Here is a 21,786-nt window from a genome sequence, read left to right on the forward strand (position 1 = left end):
AAGGTTGTTCTAGTCTTATTTATTAACGATTGATTTTGTCAAGAAAGGTGGGAATTGGGCAAACGGAGAAAGGGTTTGGTCAAAGAAAACCAGTATGCATGTGACTCGTCAAAAAAATAATGCAGTAGCTGTTTGCTACGGCCAATAAACGTAAGTTACATAACTACAACTATTATTATTAAGTTACAAGATAACCACAAGTAGTAGTATTAAAAACGTGCTGCGGCTTGTGGATTTTTTGGGGGGTCATGAATTAGAAACACTGAAACAGCTTGCAGTTGAAGTAGTAGGGTATTGTTTTCTTCGTCTAAGAAATATGCCTTTTTTTTTTAGAAATAAGAAAATGGCCATTACGGTTTAACAAAATGTTGTATTGTTATTTATAAATGTCAAAATATCATTGTTTTATTTTCAAATAAATATCAAAAATTTGTAAAGATAACATGGCTTTATATATCTTATGTTTTAAAATAATTTTTCATTAAGGTTATGTTCAAGGATAAAAAAAATACTATTAAATACTCAATTTCGAAAAATATAATTATATTGAGCTAAATCATTTTTTTACTTCATTAACACGTACTGGTAGTTTATTTCACTTAGTGTAGATCCAAACAGATAACAATACAATTAAATCTCATAAATTTGTTCCTATTTCCGGAATAGTTTTTTGTGTTGTCGTTTGCGTCCTTGATTTTGTCTATTTCTGACTCGTTAAGTTTTGATCTAACATTGAACGCGGCAGGTGGTTTTTAAAATTAAAGAAGAAGACGACGTTTTAGTAAAATAAGACAACTAGATCACTGCATAAACGTGGATTTTAAATTACCAGTTGTCGACATTTGAAACGCGTTAAAATCTATATTCATATTTAAGAAAAAGTAACCAATGTTGAAAAAATATTATTATTCCAGTGAAACTTTTTTAAATACTCATACTCATGAAATAAATATATAAATAATAAAACAATAAAATACTACTAGTAATAATCAGAGTTAAATACAAAGATATTTTCATAGTCACTTGACTTTTTTCGTCATTTAGAATCAACATTAGTTAGTTTGTTCATTAATCATTAGGTGTTTTATAACCATTTGGTTAGAGAATAATTACTCATTTAAGTGTTATTTAAACTTGAACAGTTTTCCCTATAAAGAAAAAAACTCGAACAGTTAACATAAATTTTTAAAAATAAATTTTAAATTCTTACTTTGTATGTAAAGTCATGGTTCATTCAACTCCGTCATCTCTCTCTTTTCCTTTAAAACATTTGATATTTTGAGTCTCTATTAATTCAAGTTGATTTGCTGAACTTGTTTAAAGAAACAAAACTTTAAAAAGAAAAAAAGAAAAAAAATACTAACGTTAATCCAAAACTTTATTTATAAATCGAATTTCTTGTCACTTGAACTACACTGTAGCTGTATCCTGAACTACACTAAGCCGCACTCCAACCACAACCATATCCAAATTCCAAAAATTACTAACAAAATTAGTTAAAAAATTAATTAAAAACTGAAAATTTAATTGAAAGTTGAAATTAATTAATAGTTTGAAAGATAAAAATTAAAAATTAATTTATTAAAATATAAGTGTTAAATAATAGTAATTGTTAAAGTAATTAAAAAGATAAAATAAAAAATAATAAAATTTGATTTATTTTAAAAAAAATTAAAAATTAAATAAATATATTGAAAATAATATATATATATATATATATATATATATATATATAATCTGATGTTTTAAAAAATATCATTTCAAATAATATTTAAAAAATACTAAAAATTATTAAAAAAATTATTTGTCAAATAATTAAACAAATTTTTTAACTAATAAAAAAATTAAAAATTAAATAAAACATCCTATCAAACATAATCATATCTTCTGGAACTCATTCTTTTTCGTGTGATTATTGGATTTACGCAACATAGTAAATGCTACAGCTAATTGAGCACGTGCATTTCGTTGTAAATCAACGTGTGAATACTGGTTTTCCTCGCCGTTCGTGGAACTTTACGCTGTAACAGTGTGAATACTGAATATCTTTATTTATAAATTTTAAAATACTCCATATGATAATATAGTCAGAGAAAAGTAGTTTAGCAAATTAATATTTTTCAAAGAAAAAAAAAACTCTGTAAATAGTTATTTTATTGCCGCATGATGGACTTCCAAGTCATAGTAGTTTTGCGCTGTTGATTCTTTTTGACGTCAATTCGTCAAATGTGATTCTTTTAGCCGCATACACTGAACCGCTAAAAAAAACAAGATTTCCATCCTATTCAAAATTATAAGATTGACTTATAAAAATGAGAAAAAAAAATATCATAAATTCAAATTCTTCTTACTAACAACAAAATTAACAAACCAACGACTAACATTTATCCATATAAAAAAAAGATAACACCAATAAAAATTAACAAACTAACCACTAATATTTTCCCTTGTATTGAATGGCACAAGTTATAACATCTGAAAAAAAAAAGATCAGACAATGCACAAAGCATTTAACACGCAGAATTCTTTGGATTGCTGATTTATGAACACCTAAAGAATCCAAATATATAATAATTGACACGCTTCATTCCCCCCTATTTTTCTCTTCATTACATCACATTACTAATTATATCAACACCTCTCATCTCTTCTTGTCTGGATAGACACCAAGAGAAGTATTCATGGATCTTTTTCCTATTCACGTTGATGCAAGTCTCAAGATAGATAGATGTCAAGTGTTCATGGATCTTCTTGCCTGTGGGGCTGATTCATTTCACACACAGGTTCATTTCCAATTCTGTCTCAGACACATGACCAGCAGCACCATATTTGCGCAAGGATTGTTGGGCCGGTTCACTTCACACTTGCAAGAGCATCTCAATCTCTTTTGAACATGCCTAATTGAAAGTGGAATCAAGCATATAGCATTTCATTCAGCCGAACCAGTTCATGGCTTATAAAGCAAAATTTAGCAGTTCATAAAAAATAAATGGCAGTCGTAGTAGGATATAAATAATGAGTACGGAAGAAATTTGAAACCTCAGACTCAGTTATGAATTATAAATGCCCATATTGACATCACACCTTAAAAAATGTGGCAAACTTGCAACTAGAGAATAAGTACTCAATTGAGTATCCTTCCCAGCGACAAGAACAGCATTTATCAATTACAGGTTCAATGAAATGCTTCAAACAACAGTTGTGCCATTTCCTTCAAGAACACCCAAAATTTCGGCCATAAACCAAATTATAAATCACGGCTATCAACTATCAAGATTCAAAGTCAATCAAACGGAAAAGAACTCCATCCATGATCTTAATCAGCTAAACCACCATACTACACACGGACATAAATAGCAATTAGAGGCTAGATTTAAAAAAGTAATAGTAACAAGGCACACTTTTATTTGGGGGTGTGGTAATAAAAAACCTTTGTTTTGTCCCAATTGTAGCAATTAACAAGCAATCTTAGAAGTTTTCTTATTCACCTCCTTGGGGTGAAGGATGAAATAACTTTTATCATGTTAGATTTCATCTTAAAATTAATTGACACTAAGTAAAATTGTTCAACAGATATATAAGCTACATCCCAAGAATTGAGACAGACGATGTGAAACTTCCTAACATCTACCAAGGGTGAGTGACAAATCCTCTCGCAACCATTTTATCCACCAACTCTTCATGCTTTTTCAAATGTCCAGCCTTTCTCAGCAGCTCCAGAACCAATTCATAAACTGATAGATTTGGTCTTAGGCATTTTTCTTCAACCATCTCCTTCATTAACTTGTACGCATTGTTCCAGTGCTTCATTTCACAAAACATCGAAATCAAAATTCGGTAAGTATTCACATTAGGTTCAACCTGATTCTCATCCATTTCCTTCTTCATTTTCAGAACCATATCAGTAGATCTCGACTTAGCAAACATCCTCATCAAAATATTATAAGTCAATGTATTGGGCAGGCACTTCAGCTCCTTCATTCTAGCATACATCCAATGCGCACCATTCACATCATGTAACTTAGCTATGCACCCAAAAATAAAATTGAAAGTGGACGCATTAGGAGCAACCCCTTTCGTGACCATCAAATTGAGAACCTTCACAGCCTCTTCAGGATTCTCATCCCTACAATGACTCTCAATAATGAAATTATAGCTAATGGTGTCAGCAGAACCACCAAGCCTCTTCAGAATATTTTTAGAATTCTTGTATTAAATATTTTTTTACTGCATTTAGAATTCTTACATTAAGAATTTATAGTAATTCTTTAATTTTATAATTTATTTCTTAACTTTAAATTTTGTGTCTTTAATTTACTTTTATAATATATTAGAATATTAATTAGTAAAAGAAATAATCTATTATTCTCTTTCAATTTTATTTACTATATAATTGTTAGTTTTATGTGATATAAAATGGAAACTTTTCTAAGGATAATGTGTGCAAAAGCATCGATTATAGACCCAAATAAAAAAGTAAATAAGATAAAGCAGCAACCGAAGGCTGGTAAATTTATTGAGTATGGATATGTTTGGTTAACCATTTAAAATGTATTTTTCGAGAGTAAACTCAATTTAGTATGTTTTTAGTTATTCTTTAAAAGTATGTTTAGTTATTAAAATTTTATCTAAAAATTTAATTTTATAAAAGTAAGACTTGAATTACTTTTATAAACTTAGTTTATAAACTTTCAACTAAAACTTAAATTTAAAAACTTTAATTCAAACATGCATTAAAAAAGTTTAGTTAATTAATTAGTTAAATGTAAATAAGAAGAAGGTGAACAATTTAAATTATAACATGAAGTTTTTTTTATTGATAACTTATTATAAAAAAAAAATTAAAATTCAATTAAAAATATAAATAAAAAAGAATAAATGATTAAAAAGATAAAACATACAAATAAAAATAATAAAATAGACACCATTTTAGATGAGTGAGAGAAAGGTTTTTGTTATTTATAGATATAATGTATGAAAAGTATATATAGAGAAAAGATGAGAAAAATACTAAAAATATTTAATTGAGAAAATAAATCAATTGAAAACTTTATCATCATTTTATATTCTGAATATAATTTTTTTATTGATATGAAACATTTATCCTCATCAAGGAGTATTATAAGATTTTAATTATAATATAGAAATATATTAATGTTTATTAATTTATGATGTATACTTGTACTTTTTTAACTGAAACATAATTTTGTTTTTCACCTTTAATTTTTTTTAACTTTTAAAATTTTAAAAGAAAAAGAGTTATATAAATAATAGTAGTGTAAAAAATTTACACAATTATTTAATTATAATTCATCTTTAAGTTGCTAATTTTAAAATAATTTAAATGTGAATATAAAACTCTTAACCATTAAATTCTTTTTAAAACATAAACTTTTATTGCACAGGTTACTAAAGAGAAAATAAATCAAACGTTTCCGCAGAGTTTTTATTTTAAATTTTATTTACGAAACAAAAAACGGGGAAGATGCGGTGTTTAGTAGACACCAGTCACACTCACACCACACTGGACCCCGGGAAATATTTTGGTAAGTAAAGAAAGAATAGCGACTGGAGTCAACGAAACCGTGACGACACCATTCCAAGGACTTGTTTGTATAAGTACGATTGAGTATATCGTACGTCCATTTGCATTGCTTAGGGTTTTGGAGCAGATTCAATTCAATCCAAGCACATGGCGAAAGGAAAGCATTCGCATACCCGCGCACAAGGGAAGAAGTGGTCAACGTTCTCGCTGGTTCTGTGGGCGCTTTTCTTCCTCACACTCATCCTCGTCGTGCTCCTTGCTCTCGGCATTGTTTATCTTCCAACCACCGACGACGATTTTCCAACCACGGAGCTCAGCGCCTTCAGGCGCAAGACCTCTCAAAGGTTGCTATTATATAAATTCATTCTGCTCTGTTTGGTTTCGATTTAGTTTAAAATGTATTTAATCTTTTCCTAATTGTTGTTTCACGAAGTGGCGAGAGTTTGGTGGAAAACTCGGAGCAGTGGACCGAGATTCTCTCCTGGGAGCCAAGAGCGTTCATCTATCACAATTTTCTGGTCAGTTTTCGTAATCTTCTTATGGATCTGCCTCTTCTTGTTTTTTTTTTTTTTAATTATTATTGGAGATAGCTAGAATTTATGCGTCTGAGTATTGTAAGCTTTTGTTTGATGCAAAACGGTGTTTATAGGTCGTGAAATTTTTGTCGAACCGTTGAGATTAGGAATATTTTGTTCCTTCGGTGTTTTCTGGATGATAAAATTGTTCAAGTGTAGAATAGAGTGGTAAATCTATAATACTGCGTTGTATCAAGGAAAATTGTGGAGTTCAAATTGAAATTTCTGTAAGCATAGGTTTGGCTCAGGGACTGAATTATATATTTTGTTCCTCGAGTGTTTTTCTGGATGATTAAATTGTTCAAATTCGGAACAGAGTGGTAAATCTATAATGCTGTGTGCCTGCATCCATATCAGGGAAAATTGTGGAGTTCAAATTGAAATTCTGTAAGCATAGATTAGGCTCAGGGACTGAATTTTGTTATGAACGAGGTTCTTTTGTATCTTTCGTGGTGAAAGAAAATTCTGGTATTCGTGTCTGGGATGTTCAGATTTTTGGTCAACTTGAACTTGCTGAAAGACAGAGTTTGAGCGAGAGATCTTATTTTACTGCTGTAAATTCTTTCAGTAGCAAACTGTTGAAATTTATATTGTATGCTAATTTTAATTATGCTTGTGATTTGCAACAGTCTAAAGAAGAATGTGAGTACTTGATTGAACTTGCCAAACCTCATATGGTAAAATCAAGTGTTGTTGATAGCAAGACTGGGAAGAGTACAGAAAGCAGGTTTGACTTTTTGTGTGTGTTTTTGTAATGGATCCAATAATTGTGGATTTTTTTTTTCTTTTCCATACACTGTTTTCAGAGACTAGTGGCAATGCATTATTCTGGATATCCTCTGTCTGTAGGGTTCGAACCAGTTCAGGAATGTTCTTGAAGAGAGGAAGGGACAAAATCATCCAGAATATAGAGAAAAGAATTGCTGACTTTACCTTCATACCTGTAGGTATGAGTTTTATTTATCAATTATAATTTATTAGCTTGATATGTTCAATAGCCCCACAAAAAGTATATGATTTGCTTGCATTTCACATCAAGCAGAAGTATATTTTTTTATAAAAGCTCTACAATTTGCATATTACATCATACCTAAAAATCAAACTTACCTTAAGATGAGTTTACATGTTATCTAGCATTTTAGCTTGTTGGCCAGTGGATCTAATGGCTACTTTTCCCTGTTCAGAATGGGGTTAAGATTGGGGTGAAGGATTCTGATATGTATTCATGAAGCTGGGAAGTTATAGAGTTATTTAGAAAGTAGTTATAGAATTAATTGGGTGTTTGTTATAGTGGAAGAGCAAGGGCTTTGCTTAAATAGTAAGAGTGATAGAAGGAAATGTATTCAAATATGCTAGCATTTGGGAACTGAGATTTGTTGTAGAAAGGGGAAAACCTTGGTTGAAGAAGAGTTCTCTCCTTTTGTTTGTTGTCATTCAATATTCAATAATAAAGCATTGTTTCTCTTTCTTTCTTTTGTCTTTGCATCTCTCTCTCTAAATTCTCATATTCTACGTCTAGGTCTGTAACAATTTTAACTGCTTTAAGCTCCCTAAATTATTATCCCAATAAAAATAAAATTTCAAAGAATGAAACTAGGTTTTTCTCTTTTGAAGAATTTATTTAATGTCTTGGATGTTTGTTGTGGAAAAGCAGGATAATGTTGTACCAAAAGGAAATTGATCTGTGTATAGGGGATAGAGAGAACCAGAGTATTTTAAAATGTCATAATTAAGTTGATGATTTAAATTAATGGAATTACTATGAGAAACTAATTCCTGGCTGGTATCAGTACATTTATTTTTTGTTATAATTAGAGATTAATTACAAGGGAGGTCCATGGAGGGAAGCAAAACACAGGAGGTCTTTTTGGGGTTTTGACACACGACTCCCCCAAACCCCATGCCTAATGTTGCTGGACGTGTATCGATACATTATGCATCAATCCCCAAGTAGCTCTAAAATCTATGTATTTGTCAAAATATTTACTGACGGTTAACTTAAACATATTCAGAGAATGGAGAAGGACTTCAAATCCTTCACTATGAAGCAGGACAAAAATATGAGCCTCACTATGATTACTTCCTTGATGAGTTCAACACTAAGAATGGAGGCCAACGTATTGCTACAGTTCTTATGTACCTGTAAGCTGTCATTCTCTTTCCAAATTATGGTCTTGCATTGTGTTTTTTGTTGGATTTTGGATGGAAACTTGATGGTTCCCTTTCATTTTTTCCTGCTTATGCAGTTCAGATGTTGAAGAAGGCGGTGAGACTGTATTTCCTGCTGCCAATGCAAATTTTAGTTCTGTGCCTTGGTGGAATGATTTATCCCAATGTGCAAGAAAGGGTCTCTCAGTGAAACCAAAAATGGGTGATGCTCTGCTATTTTGGAGCATGAGGCCTGATGCCACTCTAGATCCATCTAGTTTACATGGTTAGAAACTGTTGAAAATTGTCACCAGATTAGCTGTGTAGATACAGATTTTGTTCCTATAGCATGTGAAGTGCACATTTATGCATTTTTTTACCACATTTAATTATGAGCCGTCTTTCTACATTTAGGTTCAGATTGATCCATGTATTTACTGCTGCTTTTTAATCTTCTGCATGCTTGCTCTATTTAACCGCTCTGGGGAAATTATAATAAATATGAAATATGGACCTTATGTTGAGAATACTATTGCCATGTCATTCCATACTTTTTTCTTACCAATGGAAATTAAAAGCCACCTGGCACTTTGTTTTATACTCACAGTTTCTTTTGGTTCCAGGAAGAACATGATTGGTAAAGTTACTTAAAAATTTATCTTTGCTTCCAGGCGGTTGCCCAGTAATTAAAGGAAATAAATGGTCTTCAACAAAGTGGCTGCATCTTCATGAGTACAAGGTTTGACCCATCAACTGCATAGGTATTTCTACAGACTAAGTATGAGCCTATTGTGCTTTTGAAAATAGATGTACTTCAGATGAAAAAATTCAAGGAGAATTTCATCCCTAAAATTTCCATTGTCATGCAAACTTGACTTCATAATAAGTTCTTTCCATTTTTGTTTTTTTATTATTAATAATGGCATTTCTTTTTGTATCCAAATATCAAATGAGTTTTAAACTTCTAGTTTGAAAATACTATTTCAAAGCGGCCATTTAATTTGGTCTTTGTTGCTACAATTATGTTTACTGATGTTAGATTTGCCATCCCCTGCCCCGGCTTTTTCCAAACTGTACTTCCCAATTATTTAAAATTAATATATGATATATCAGCTGTGTGCCCAAAAACATTTTTTAGCCTTGTTTTGTACACGTCTCTCATATCATATATGAAATGTCACGCACTACACACTGGAGCACCTTACTGTTATTGGTGGATCATTGAACCTCCTCGGTTAACATATTTATGTCAGATATCATTGAGCACCTGATGGTTTTATATTTTCAGGATTAACGTGGTACAGGGTGAGTATTTCATCGCATTTTGGATTGGAGAAACACAAGTTCAATGCATTCATGTTCACCTTTTATTCTACCTAGTGATCTTTCCCTTTGCTCAGGTGCGCCAGCATTTTCTTCACATGTAGAATAAACCATTTGGTTTCTCTTTCTCATGGATAGATAATTTGGCGTTGCCAAGGGAAAAAAGAGTATTTACAGTTAATGATCCGAGTTTTAGTCTTGTAGAGTTTTCAAGTGAATATGTCTTTAGGTAAGAGGCTCACCGGGGACTGATGTGTTGAATACGTGGAGATAAATTTGTAGTTTAGCATAGTGAAAGGATGGTATATTGGTCATAGATAAGTTTTTGAGAATGTGATATATCCACAGAAGTAAGAAAAACACATTTGGAGAAGAAACAATTTTTAGTTTATAAAGAGGTTTTTTTTCCCTCCAGTGTTCGTGTAATTATTTTTATCATTCATTCATGTGTTGTTTCTTAGTTTAAAAATTCTGTCTTGATGTCGCTATTATAGTCAATCTCATTTGATGATATGACTATAATGTGTGGTATAATGATAGTTTTGCATTAACAATCATTAAAATCAAATTTCCAATTTTCTGAAGACATTGTACAAATTTATTTTGTTATTGGCAACCAATCGCCCAATACTACTAGATTTGATAAGTGACATCCACCAAAATTAATAATTTTTAACTAATTTCAGTCAATGACAGAGAGTGTTGAAAAGAGAATGTCTCTAGTATTATGTTTCTTGTGTTTCTTCATTCCTTGTTTATTTGACTTTTCATTGTCGATTCAATAATTGTATGTTCATCATGGGGATTTTGAATATTATTTTATTGTCTCCAAGTATTGTGTGATTCTAATATAGCAAAAGGAACAACATCTTGAAGACAAACATTAGGAGAAGATTCACGAATCTCCACAATATCCATTTTTTTGTGATTTCTCACTCCTACTGAATTGGCCATGCTTAAGAATGTAACATTTAGACTTTTTAACGATACCCTATGAGAAAAGCACTAAGGGTTCTTTTACGTTAAGCTTTATTTTTTTTCATGTAAAATTATACAGTTTTACTTTTGTTAGGATAGCCAACCAAAAAACAACTTAGGGTTCTTTTACATCAAGCAACCTTAAATATGAAGCTGTCTTAAATTGAGTTTCCTTCTTGTCCATAGTTCATAAAAAGTTTTAAGAACTAACTTAGGAACCTTGTTAAGCAACCTTATTAGGAACTACATTTCTTGGAACGTTGTAAAAGAAATATACACCAGTGATTAAGGGTACATTACTATATACATTACTTGGAACGTTGTAAAAGAAATATACACCAGTGATAAAGGGTACATTACTATAATTCAACATCAACTTAACCATATATAATAGAGTGCAATTCTACTTTTCAGATACATTATTTTGTTGTGATGTACAAAGGCATACTATATTGTATACATATGTACATTCTCGTTAAATCTTCCGTAATATTAACCACCCATATAAGACCTCACAACTTTCACTTTTCTCTCTAAACTACCTTTCTGCCTCGTTATTGAAGATGTCCATTGAATAAGACTTTTCGAGCAATAAATACAAGAATAAAATGAAAAATAACTTTTACAGACTTCTACCTTGTTGACCTTCATTAAGCATTTGCCCATGTGCTTCCTTACCTAACTTGCTCTTATTGAATTCCTCATGAGATAAATAGAGTTGTCTTTCACTTTTTTAATCTTCCTTCTTGCATTAACATTGACTTAATTTCCTTTAAGTTCCAATCTTTTTTAAGGGTGTTATAATTCACCTAAAACTGATCAAATTCAGCAAGAAAAGAATTTAAGATGAATAGTACAAGAAAAGACTCACTTCCATATTCATTAACTTCAACTTTGTTGTCAAATTTGATATTTCAACTACATGATCTTGAATGGGCTAAGCAAGTCAAGTTTCTTGTTCGTCGGCTCACTTGTTAGATTCCCCATAATCAACTTAGCAATAATGTCAAATTATGAGTACTCCTTAAACATTCCCATGAGTTGCTTAACATAATCTGTTGTGGGCATGAATGACCAACATTTTCAACTAATGTTGGTTTCATAAAGTTAAACGACAGTCTATTAGATCGTTCCCAAACCTCAAAGAGAGGCTTGTCAGCTTTTGTACTGGTCTCTGTAATGATTAGGGACTTTTTATGCATCACAAATGTCAAGTCTAGTCCATTGCAATCAATTGAAACCTAATGATTTCAAATCAATCAACATAGTTCAACCATTCAACTTGATAACTGACAATGGCTGAAAATGTTAAGCCATCCAAGCCCAAAACAAGTGATGTTAGGCAATTCATGAAAGTAGTTAAGATTACTCACAATCTAACATTAGAAGCCAACTAAGGAGAATCTAGCGCCGACAAACAAGAAATTTGATTGGTCTCAGTTCATTCGTGGTCACGTAACTGAAATGTCAAACCAAACAACAAAATTAAAAGTCAACGGGGATAGAAGTGAGCAAGTCTTTCCTACCACGGTTCATCTTAAACTCACTTCTAGCTGAATTTGGCCAATTCCAAAGCTGAATTATAAACACCCTTGATGGAGAAAAAGGAATTTTCATTAAGTTTAGAGACATTGGCTTCATTCAATAAAAACCACCTCTGCAAATAAAACTTTTTTGCTGGAAAAAATAGAGAAAAAATAATTCACATTAGGTCTTTTTGTTAAAGGTAAAAATCACATTACAGTAATAAGTATCTAAATCACCATTGGTACAAAAAAAAAAAATCAAATAAGGAAGAACTAACTAAAAGATTCAAGGTCACACAAAAGGAAAACACAATGATTCAAGAATCTATCCAGGTAAAATTTTCAAATCATCCTTATTGAAATTACACCGAACATCCCAGTACCTTAGTGTAGTTTTCATTAATATTAAACCCAAAAGCATCTACACATTATAGTTTAATTTCTATCATATATCTTCTTTTAACCTGGTCTTGTTAACAAGAATGTTTAATTGTATACGATGTACAGTATTTCAATAACATGTCCAACTTCAGGCATACTAACCAGGCCATGCTGATACCAATGTCCTAAAACAATAAGATGCCCATGCAAGGGATCAAGCGTTAACAATTAACATCACAAATCTCTTTGCACGTACATTACAGATTAGTAATTGAGTGAGTAATGGATAAACAAATTCCCTATTTAAGTAATTTAAGTGGGCACTCTAAAACTAAACTCTTGACTTGATAACAAGTTTTCTCTTCTAAGATAAATTTATTTTCACCTCAATAGTGTTTATTATATTGATGAGATTACTTATAATAAGTATAAATGTATAATTAATTATGAAAAAAAGGATACATATTGTTAGTAACGAAGAATAAATTAATTAGAATACATATTTTTTTTTATAGAATAAGAGTATATATTTTAGCATTGTTATAATATACTAGAAATCATGATCGATAAAAATTATTATATTCTTTTTTATTCCGGTACCCCAAAACATACCTTATTCTTGTCTGATATTGAACAAAAGTTTTGCCTTTAAAAAAACAAATAAAAAAACATTTTTTGAGACAAAAAAATTATGTAGACCTTAATTTTATATATATATATATATATATAATATTTTCTGGTTCAGTATCATTCAATAAATGGCAACTAATTTCCTCATAAATGATCAAGCAGCAGGCAAGTTCTAATGGTATTGTTTTCAATTTACACGAATCTTAAGCCGAACATAATTTTAAAAAATAACCGTTAAAAATAGAAAAAAATATTTCAAAGAATAAAGACTCAAAAATAGAACTGTCATACAAACTAATTAGGAAAAGTTCTTTTTTTTTAGAAGCCTAAATAGAGGAATCATACAGTATTGAAAAACTACAGTTCCTTTCGGCTAAACGAACATACGGTCATTTAGAAGGCAAGTTTTGAATTTCATGAAAAATTAATTGCTAATGCTAAACTTTTCTTTTTCTTTTTTAAATCCATTTATTCACTATTCTTTTAAGTATCCCAATGACACGTTTTTTAGGCTTCAATTTATTTATACTACTATAAAAGAGATTATTCATTAAGTCATAATTTTACTTAATCTAAAATATCATTATGATTATTTTTTTTATTCATTAGAATGAACTAAGAAGTTTACACCAACTATGTCCTACTCAACCAATCAAGTTAAACTCATATAATAAAATATTATTTTATCAAACAAATATATTTTTAAAATAAAAGAAAATTAATATTACAGTTGTAACAATATTTCAATATTGTTTATCCTTTCACTGTATAACAATATTTCATTATAAACTTTGTAATTATAATATATTTTTTTTATTTTTTTACTTATAATTTATAATCTTAACTAAAAATTAAAATAAAGATTAAGAAAGTAAATAGGAATGTATACAATTTATTTGAAAAGAAATAGTCTAAAGCAAAGCCAATAAGAAGTCAGAATGTTGGACAATTCTGTTTTCCACAAATCACTATATGGTGTCAATTTTCATAAGGGGAAAAATAATCTGCCTAAAATATCATGTCTTATGTTTGGCATTGTTTTAAAATTAGCATCATTACTCGTGTATACGTAGGGATATTATCTAAAATTTGATCATAAATTTTTCATTTTGTTTATACTTTACACAAAAATAAATTTTTAAAACGATTTGTCATATAATAATTGCATAATATATATTATTAAAAATAAAATATTAACATAAAAATTATAATTATAATTTTTTATAAAATAAATAAATGTTTAGTTCAAAAAAATTGTCTTTTAGAACCTTACATTACGTTTTATTTTATTTTCAGCCTTTATATTGATTTAATATAAATAGTGTGTCTTTCTGTTGCTCACTAAAGCTTTTCAGCACCAAAAATGATCCTTTTTCATATTTTTGTGGTCTACAAAAAACAATAAACGGAGATGATTGATGTCATAATTTCATCATTCAAAAATTTATTTTTTAATATGCAAATTTTAAATCATGCTAACAATATCAAATTGAATAGAACTATCGCTATACTTTGTTATCACTGCTAAAAACAATTATTTTCAAATATTTATTTTAATTTTTCGATTTTATTGAATCTTAACACAACATATTAACATTATATTTAAGATAATAAATAAAAATTCAAATAATGTTAAAAAAATCAAATCAAACTAAAAAAAGTTTTCTTTATATACTTTTATTTTATCATCTACTCTAAAAATATTTTTTCCCATTTTTTAAATTTATTATATAGATCTGATCTTATAAAAATTGTAATTAACATAAAAAATCATTTTTATTATCTTTTAGTTTCTCTTATTTTATTACTTTTGAACAATTTTAAAAATGAAAGATAAAATAAAAATGCAAATTAAAAAAAAAGAGCGAAGAATGATGAAAGAACTTCTACTTTGTAAATGTATAGACTTTTATTTAACAAGTCTATAGATATGAAAAAAGGTATTGCGAAGTAGTTTGATAAAAAAAATCAAAACCTGCTTACTGAATATGAAAATAGTGCCCCCGTCATGAATTTGAACGCTTTGTGAAAGAAACCGTCTCACTACCAATTCTACGAAGCTGGCTCAAAATCTCAGCGAAGTCTGCAGGGGGTTCGCATGAAAAATGCACCTGCTCCCCTGTATGGGGATGCTGAAACCTACAAAACAATAGGCAACACCGCACCTTATCAAGTTTGTTATGCAAAAAGATGAGAAACAAGGTTTAAAAAGTTCTCACCCGAGAGTCCAAGCATGAAGGCAAGGCCTATCTAGCCTAGAAACCATTTTTACGATTTTGCTATGCAAACTGATGGGAGTTCGGGGCCTTAGCAGTGACAAGACCATGCTTTTTGTCCCTCCATACAACTCATCACCCAGTAGGGGAACTCCCAAATACTTAGCATGTGCGCGAATCTACAAAAAAAAATATGGATTGTTTTTAAAGGGAAATTATAAGCAAATTCTAGGGGATTTTTCTTCAAAATATTGGTATCTAATATCTATTATTCATTTAAAATGGTGTAACGTTTAAGTTCTTGTACAAGGGAGAAAGAAAAGAAAATTAAGCTCTACTAAAAATTACACAAACAATATCTGCAAACAAACGTGAAAGACCCAGTGGTGACACCTCCCAGATCTCCCAAGTTGCCAGTTCACAAGGAATTCTGCATACCCTTCGCTAAGACCATGTGAAACTATGCAAATGGGATATATGGCCATCCAAAAAGAAACATACTAATAAGTCCAAATTACAAACCCTAATTCCAAATTTCCAATTACAGTAGTATAAACTAGTATAAGATCATAAATATAATTTCATGCTGTATTGAGAACGCACGCATAACCAGTTCTCTGTCTTCTCCAATTTACCTCAGCCTTTTCCAGCAATATATTATCCCATATACTCACAAAACAGACTCTCCTTTTTGTTTTCTCCAGTTTAAAAGACAAATTCCCATGCTAAAGATTCGTGTTTTAGATGATTGCATGTCGTGTCTCTAAATCTTCAGACAGTTTAACTACAGGTTCACTGAAAAATGTTTGGGAGAAGATAGGGTTTCGAACTAGGTAAACTAAGGTTGAATTTTATGAGATCATCAGGGAAATAAAATGTAATTTACCCACAATTTTTTTAAAAATAAAAAATGCATTGTTTATCGTTACATTCTTCAATTGATATAATATGCAAAATAATGTGAACAATAGCTTTTCCCTTCATATTGGACTGAAGCCATCAAGGAATTTGTTTATCGTTACATTTCTCCAAAGTTATGTGTCATGAAGTACCTGATGAGTGCGTCCAGTTTCCAACTTCCACTCAACCAATGAACAACTCCCCCCAGCAAGTATCTCAATTACTTTGTACCTGACAGATGGTAAATAATAAACTTTTAGATGAATACATGCCCCTGGAGTAGCACTTGCAATGAAACCTTAAATGTATCTCATGGATATCCTGCCATATGGAAGAAAGCAAAACTAACATAATGACGAAGCACTTAAATGGATCATACCAAGAGAGGTATTCAACTATTTCCTTTAGTTTTGATCATTTGATTACAAGGGAAAAGCCCAAGGATGAAATATCTTCTAGATGACAATTGTTAGTCACCTGAGTTAAACTAATTCCACAAGAAATCTAATTGACAAGATCGCTTGGATTGAATAATAAAAAACTTGAAGTTCATGTTATGCGTACATACACATGTTTAAAATTATATAGTTTTTTATATAAATATTTTAATTGATATCTACCAAATTTCACAATAGTCAAATATGACCGGATGAAACTAAAATAATCCGTATTACTTAGTAAATATAAAATAAGTGTAAAAGGGCCATTAATCACCTACTAGCAGCATAACGGGCCTTTTTAGAATTAACTGGTCCAGTTACAGCAGTCATACGAATCCGGTTATTAGTATCACGGCCAACTGGAACCTCAACACGCCCAGCAACTGGAGTGGGTACCCCAGCAGTAAGACTGACATAAAGCCTCTTAATGGTTCGTTGCTTGAATTGCTCTGACAATTTCATGTGTGAATGTTCATCCTGATATGAAAGCATACAAATAGCAAGTACAAAACCAAATGTCAATCTTTCAAAATATGAACAAGAATTTCCATTCTTTATTAACGTTGGGTGCTAATGACTAGGTTTTAAGAAAATGCAAGAAACACCTTTGCAACAACAAGTAACCCACTCGTGCCTTTGTCCAATCTGTGTACAATCCCTGGGCGAATTGAATTTGATGCCACAGACAGTCTAGAATTTAACCCCTCACAAGAACTTGCCAGGGAGATATAACTATTGAACTCATCATCAGAATCTTCTGTATCTGAAAGAGCTTCGTCTTTAGAAAATTCAACATTTGGAAGGTTGCAATGGTGAAGAATGCCATTGACAAGCGTTCCAGATGTATTGCCAGGTGCCGGATGCACAACCTAGGCAGTAGACCAAATAATGAAATTGACAATCTAATAGAAAATGGAGTTAAAAAAGATAGATAACTTCATAAATCTTACAAATCAGGTTCGGTATTACCATGTGTGCAGGTTTATTTATGACTAGAACATGCTCATCTTCATAAACGATATCCAAAGGTATATTTTGTGGCACGGCCCTCAAATTCTGCAATTCTGCGATTGTGCACTTGATCTCATCCCCAGATTTGACATTGAAAGAAACCTGCTCAAGCATCATCAATTAAAAGATGTCACTTATCCGTGCAGCTAAAACACAAATTAAGAGAGGAAGACCAAACACTGTTAAAAGCTACCAAGAGATAACAAAGGACCCAATTTATTTCAAATGGGGGGAAAAAATTATGATTACTTAATCAAGAATTGCCATCCTCACAATTCACCAAAGCATATTTCTCTGGTTGATACTTCAATTTTTGAAATAACCAAAAAAATACCTGAGTAAAAAAATACAGTCAAGGGCATATGTTTGATAGTTATTTTGGAATCAATACATCATTTTTCCCTTTTGAATATGTAATGTGGAATACGTCAATCATTTAATAGAGCCTTTTGTCTACAGATTCTGAAGGAGCTTCCATTAGACTCGGAATATTTGATATTGATCAATGGCTTAATAGCGATGGTAAAAAGGTTTAGACTCGGGAGTCAGAACACCCATAAAAAATACTCATGGATAATGGTCCGGGTATGAAATGAGAAATTACCTGAAAAAATTTATAGCAATGGATATTCAAAGTACTTTGATACCCACCTTGCCCCATACCAACATTTATTATTTAATATATTAAACTAAAATTAAAAAATATAATACAAATAAGTTGATGAGAGATCCCATTGTTCTTAGAGGTTGTGCACTTGTCATTTCAAAACAGTATGTCTTATTGTCCTAATTATATTGTCTACTGTTTTTGTGGCCTCATCTTCATCTAGTTTCAGAAGTAGTCGACCGTTCTTTAATCCAACATGTTGTAACATTTTTAATTAATGACATTAGTTTTGTACATCATTCACATTTAATTTTAGTATTAAAATAGTATTTTTATTTTACTAGTCTGTCAAAAATAAGGTACATTAAAAGGAAAATATATTTTGTTTAACTAAAAGGCATGTAATGAGTGTGAAATGAACATTGGTATACAAGTCAACATAGGGTACAAGGATGAACACTAAAGTTACTACTTGTGTGGATATGAATTCACTGATTTTTTTTCTCTAAACACGAGATTGGAGTATACTGATGTGTTATCAATTGTGGATTGCGGAAAATGGCGGAAAGCCAATAATCCACCATATCATATAGTGGATAGCGTTGCAGGCATATAGCGGAAGTCACATAACGGTTGAAATATATGATATATATCAATTATATATGTATAAAAAAAATTGTATGCAAATAAAAATAAAATGCATAAAAATTGACATAATATTAGCTCAAAGGTTCAATTGGCTAGGGACTCGCCAGAAATGACAAGAGGTTGCAGAACGCATGCCACAACCACAACAATGATACCGGTCGCAATAGCGGATGAAGTCTCAATCGCGGATTCAAGAAATTATGCTATGCGATAGACTTATAGTGCCGCTATAGCGGCTATTTAACAACACTAGAGTATAGTACCCGGCCTAAACTCTACTCATTGTGCTACCTACGTAAGTGTCCTAAGTAATGGTGGCCTCTTAAAGTCTCTGATCGCAACAAAGAAAATTATCATTACAGATTTAGTTTCAATTTCAACTAGGATATCATTACCGCAAGGAAACTCCTCCAATTTGTGAGCATCATCTAAATACTGGAAACATTTTCTAAATTCTAAACACAAAGCACATTCATATTCATAAATAAATCACACATAAACAGCATATATCTTCCAGGACTGAAACATTCATATTCATTAAAAACAGCTTCAGAATCAAATGCATGAAGCGCCTCTGAGATTTACCTTATCAACGACACGGCCATTGACATGAACGAGTCCTGATTTGATACTTGATTGAACTCGTGCCCTGCTAATGCCATTGATGCGGGAAGAGATCCAGTTGTCGAGTCTGAGTTTTCCAGATCCGATTCTGCTATCGACTGCCTCCTCCAACCGCACACCCGAGAAGTTCAATTTTGGCTCTCCATCGGAGTCTGAGTCGCCGGCGGAACCAGAAGCGGCGCTCGCGGTGGCAGAACGAAATTTATAGCTCGTAGCTGAGAGAAAGAGTGAAGGAGAAGGTGCGGTTTGAAATTGAAATTGGAATGCTCGGGAAGCGGAAACGCGGCAACATCCACATGAGTGAAACGATAGCATTTCTATTTGATTACTCGTTCACTTTTTCGCTGAATGGTGGGATAAAAATTGGGACGGGAAGTTTGAAACGACGACGTGTTAACGGGTTGGGCCTTATGATGCACGGGATTATGCAAAGGAATTGAGCCCCACTCTCAAGTAAAGTAAGCGTTACTGAAAAAATCTTCACTCATACACAAAAAAGGATTTTTTTTCATTTTTTTCATCATGCTTATAATTCGTTTATTATTTATTTTAAAAAAAAGGATAATGTAAGAATAAAAAAAAATTAATGTGCTCCATTTATTATTGAAACAATGGAATAAAAAAATATGTTCCTTTCCACTATCTCATATGTAAACAATGGAATGAAGATTTTATTCCATTATGATTCATTTCATATTCCATATTCCATTTAATCAATTTTATTTCACTACTCATAAAAAATAAATTTTATGTTTAATCTTTTTATGTCATAATATTCGATGCTAGATACTATGTATCTGATTGTCTTTAGGTCAAGCACCTACCATAGTTCATGACTCGACAACCAATCGATCAAGTCCTATGAGCTATCGATAAAAATACTATATTCAACTATAATAACAACTTCTCTATTGTTTTTGGATATTAACAAATACGATCAAAATGATAATCATGGATATATAAATTGAAATTAGAGAATAGTATAAAAATAACTCTTAACCTACAGACACGAGAAGTTACACATACTTGAATGCTCTAGTTAGGTCTCTCAAACTTTAGAAAAAACTTATGTAAGAAAATGTATGTTTTTAGAACTACTGTAGACCTACTAATTTTCTAGCTATTTTTATTGCTTGTAGTTCAATGGATTGTTAATCTCAGTTATTCAACGTTGTTGATGATTTTAACAACAAGGTATTCCCTTCAATCTCTCGAATACAAATAACAAAAATCTTTATTTTTTTCTTAAATATAAATAAATTTTAATTATGTTTGTCTTATTTAATGAGATTATTTTTGAAATATTAATTTTTTATTTAATAGGATTAAATATTTTTTTTATGTTTCATATCAAGTTCTAATTTAAGATAGTTTAGAAAAAAATAATTTTTGATTAAAATTAACATAATTTAATAAAATTAATTAATTTCTTTAATAAGTCTGAATTCAATTTTTTATAATCGATACAGTAGAGTACACTTTTCAGGGAATTTTTCTTGTTAATATAATGTTCTAGATTAAAGTTCTTTAGAAGTCTAACACCTTGAGATCAAACTTCAAAAGTGCCTGTAGTGACAGTTGGCGATGAACGAATGTGTGTAAGTACGTTTTGTTATCCTCATGTATGTACTTGAGATGAAATTAAAAGTAAAGAATTATTAAATATAATAAATAATAAAGTTTTTATATTTTTTTAAAAAAAAAACCTCATGAAATTACTCGTATAATTTCATTCTTGATAAGTGAGTTAATATAGTTTGAAATGAAATCAACAACATGAGCTAACACAAAATCTAGATACTCTAATTAAAAAGTTAAAAGTTAACGACTTAATTAACTTGCCTCGAACAAATTCTATAGAAAAATTATATATTTGGGAAGCTTCATGACTTCTTCAAAATGGCTCCGTGCTCATTGTTTGGAAAACAATTTCGGTTAAGAGCATCCACAGTTTGTTTGCAGTCTTATTCAAAAATCACTTGAGATAAATTCAAATATTTCACCGATTTTAATTGCATCAAGTAAAGCAAAAGCCTCTGCCTCGATCAATAGAAGAAATTAAACCATGCACGTGCCCAGCTTGTTTTGGCGGAAATGAAATTGCCATGATGATTAGGATACATGCAGCATGCATGACCATATTGACCAATATACATTAACAAACAATGCAACTTCTTCACCTTTAAACATATCAAATGCAGTACGTACTAAAAATTCTTTTGTTATTGTTAGTT

The 21,786-nt window shown here is 30.9% G+C and overlaps 2 protein-coding genes across 11 annotated transcripts; one reads left to right on the top strand and one right to left on the bottom strand.

Annotated features, from left to right (window-relative positions):
- Positions 1-5,526: 5,526 nt before the first annotated feature.
- LOC114408543 (probable prolyl 4-hydroxylase 3) lies at positions 5,527-10,005 on the top strand. Of its 5 annotated transcripts, none has more exons than XM_028371633.1 (9): positions 5,527-5,889; positions 5,979-6,063; positions 6,750-6,847; positions 6,970-7,067; positions 8,133-8,262; positions 8,367-8,554; positions 8,940-9,007; positions 9,557-9,573; positions 9,669-10,005. In XM_028371633.1, exons 1-8 carry the CDS (start codon positions 5,693-5,695, stop codon positions 9,560-9,562), a joined length of 870 nt encoding a protein of 289 aa, XP_028227434.1. In that variant the 5' UTR covers positions 5,527-5,692; the 3' UTR covers positions 9,563-9,573; positions 9,669-10,005. The 5 variants fall into 5 exon arrangements, 4 of the variants coding, with proteins under 4 accessions (XP_028227434.1, XP_028227432.1, XP_028227433.1 ...); XM_028371632.1 differs by having other exon boundaries at positions 5,528-5,889; positions 8,940-9,029; XR_003665907.1 differs by having other exon boundaries at positions 6,970-7,063; positions 8,940-9,029; positions 9,557-10,005.
- A 910-nt stretch (positions 10,006-10,915) lies between these two features.
- On the bottom strand, positions 10,916-19,919 carry LOC114408542 (RNA pseudouridine synthase 2, chloroplastic-like). Of its 6 annotated transcripts, XR_003665904.1 has the most exons (9): positions 19,514-19,915; positions 17,632-17,775; positions 17,268-17,531; positions 16,937-17,139; positions 16,375-16,453; positions 15,326-15,501; positions 15,082-15,245; positions 12,117-12,246; positions 10,916-12,028 (listed from the first exon to the last, which is right to left on the bottom strand). XR_003665904.1 is itself a non-coding variant. In XM_028371628.1 (8 exons), the coding sequence occupies exons 1-7, from the start codon at positions 19,865-19,867 to the stop codon at positions 15,113-15,115; spliced, it is 1,353 nt and encodes a 450-aa protein (XP_028227429.1). In that variant the 5' UTR covers positions 19,868-19,916; the 3' UTR covers positions 10,916-12,246; positions 15,090-15,112. The 6 variants fall into 6 exon arrangements, 3 of the variants coding, with proteins under 3 accessions (XP_028227429.1, XP_028227428.1, XP_028227430.1); XR_003665906.1 differs by having other exon boundaries at positions 10,916-12,246; positions 15,090-15,238; positions 19,514-19,919; XR_003665905.1 differs by having other exon boundaries at positions 10,916-12,246; positions 15,082-15,238; positions 19,514-19,919.
- Between the last annotated feature and the right edge of the window lie 1,867 nt (positions 19,920-21,786).

This window comes from Glycine soja, chromosome 4 (assembly GCF_004193775.1).
Source record: "Glycine soja cultivar W05 chromosome 4, ASM419377v2, whole genome shotgun sequence".
Lineage (NCBI taxonomy): Eukaryota > Viridiplantae > Streptophyta > Magnoliopsida > Fabales > Fabaceae > Glycine > Glycine soja.

Bases quoted from the DNA above. Each gene is read 5' to 3' on its own strand.
- LOC114408543 (XM_028371631.1), top strand. From the start codon at position 5,693: ATGGCGAAAGGAAAGCATTCGCATACCCGCGCACAAGGGAAGAAGTGG. The intron at 5,890-5,978 runs GTTGCTATTATA...TGTTTCACGAAG, and splicing joins AGGCGCAAGACCTCTCAAAG to TGGCGAGAGTTTGGTGGAAA. The intron at 8,263-8,366 runs GTAAGCTGTCAT...CTGCTTATGCAG, and splicing joins GCTACAGTTCTTATGTACCT to TTCAGATGTTGAAGAAGGCG.
- LOC114408542 (XM_028371628.1), bottom strand. From the start codon at position 19,867: ATGCTATCGTTTCACTCATGTGGATGTTGCCGCGTTTCCGCTTCCCGA. The intron at 17,532-17,631 runs GTAATACCGAAC...TCTACTGCCTAG, and splicing joins TAAATAAACCTGCACACATG to GTTGTGCATCCGGCACCTGG. The intron at 16,454-16,936 runs GTGATTAATGGC...ACCATCTGTCAG, and splicing joins GCCCGTTATGCTGCTAGTAG to GTACAAAGTAATTGAGATAC.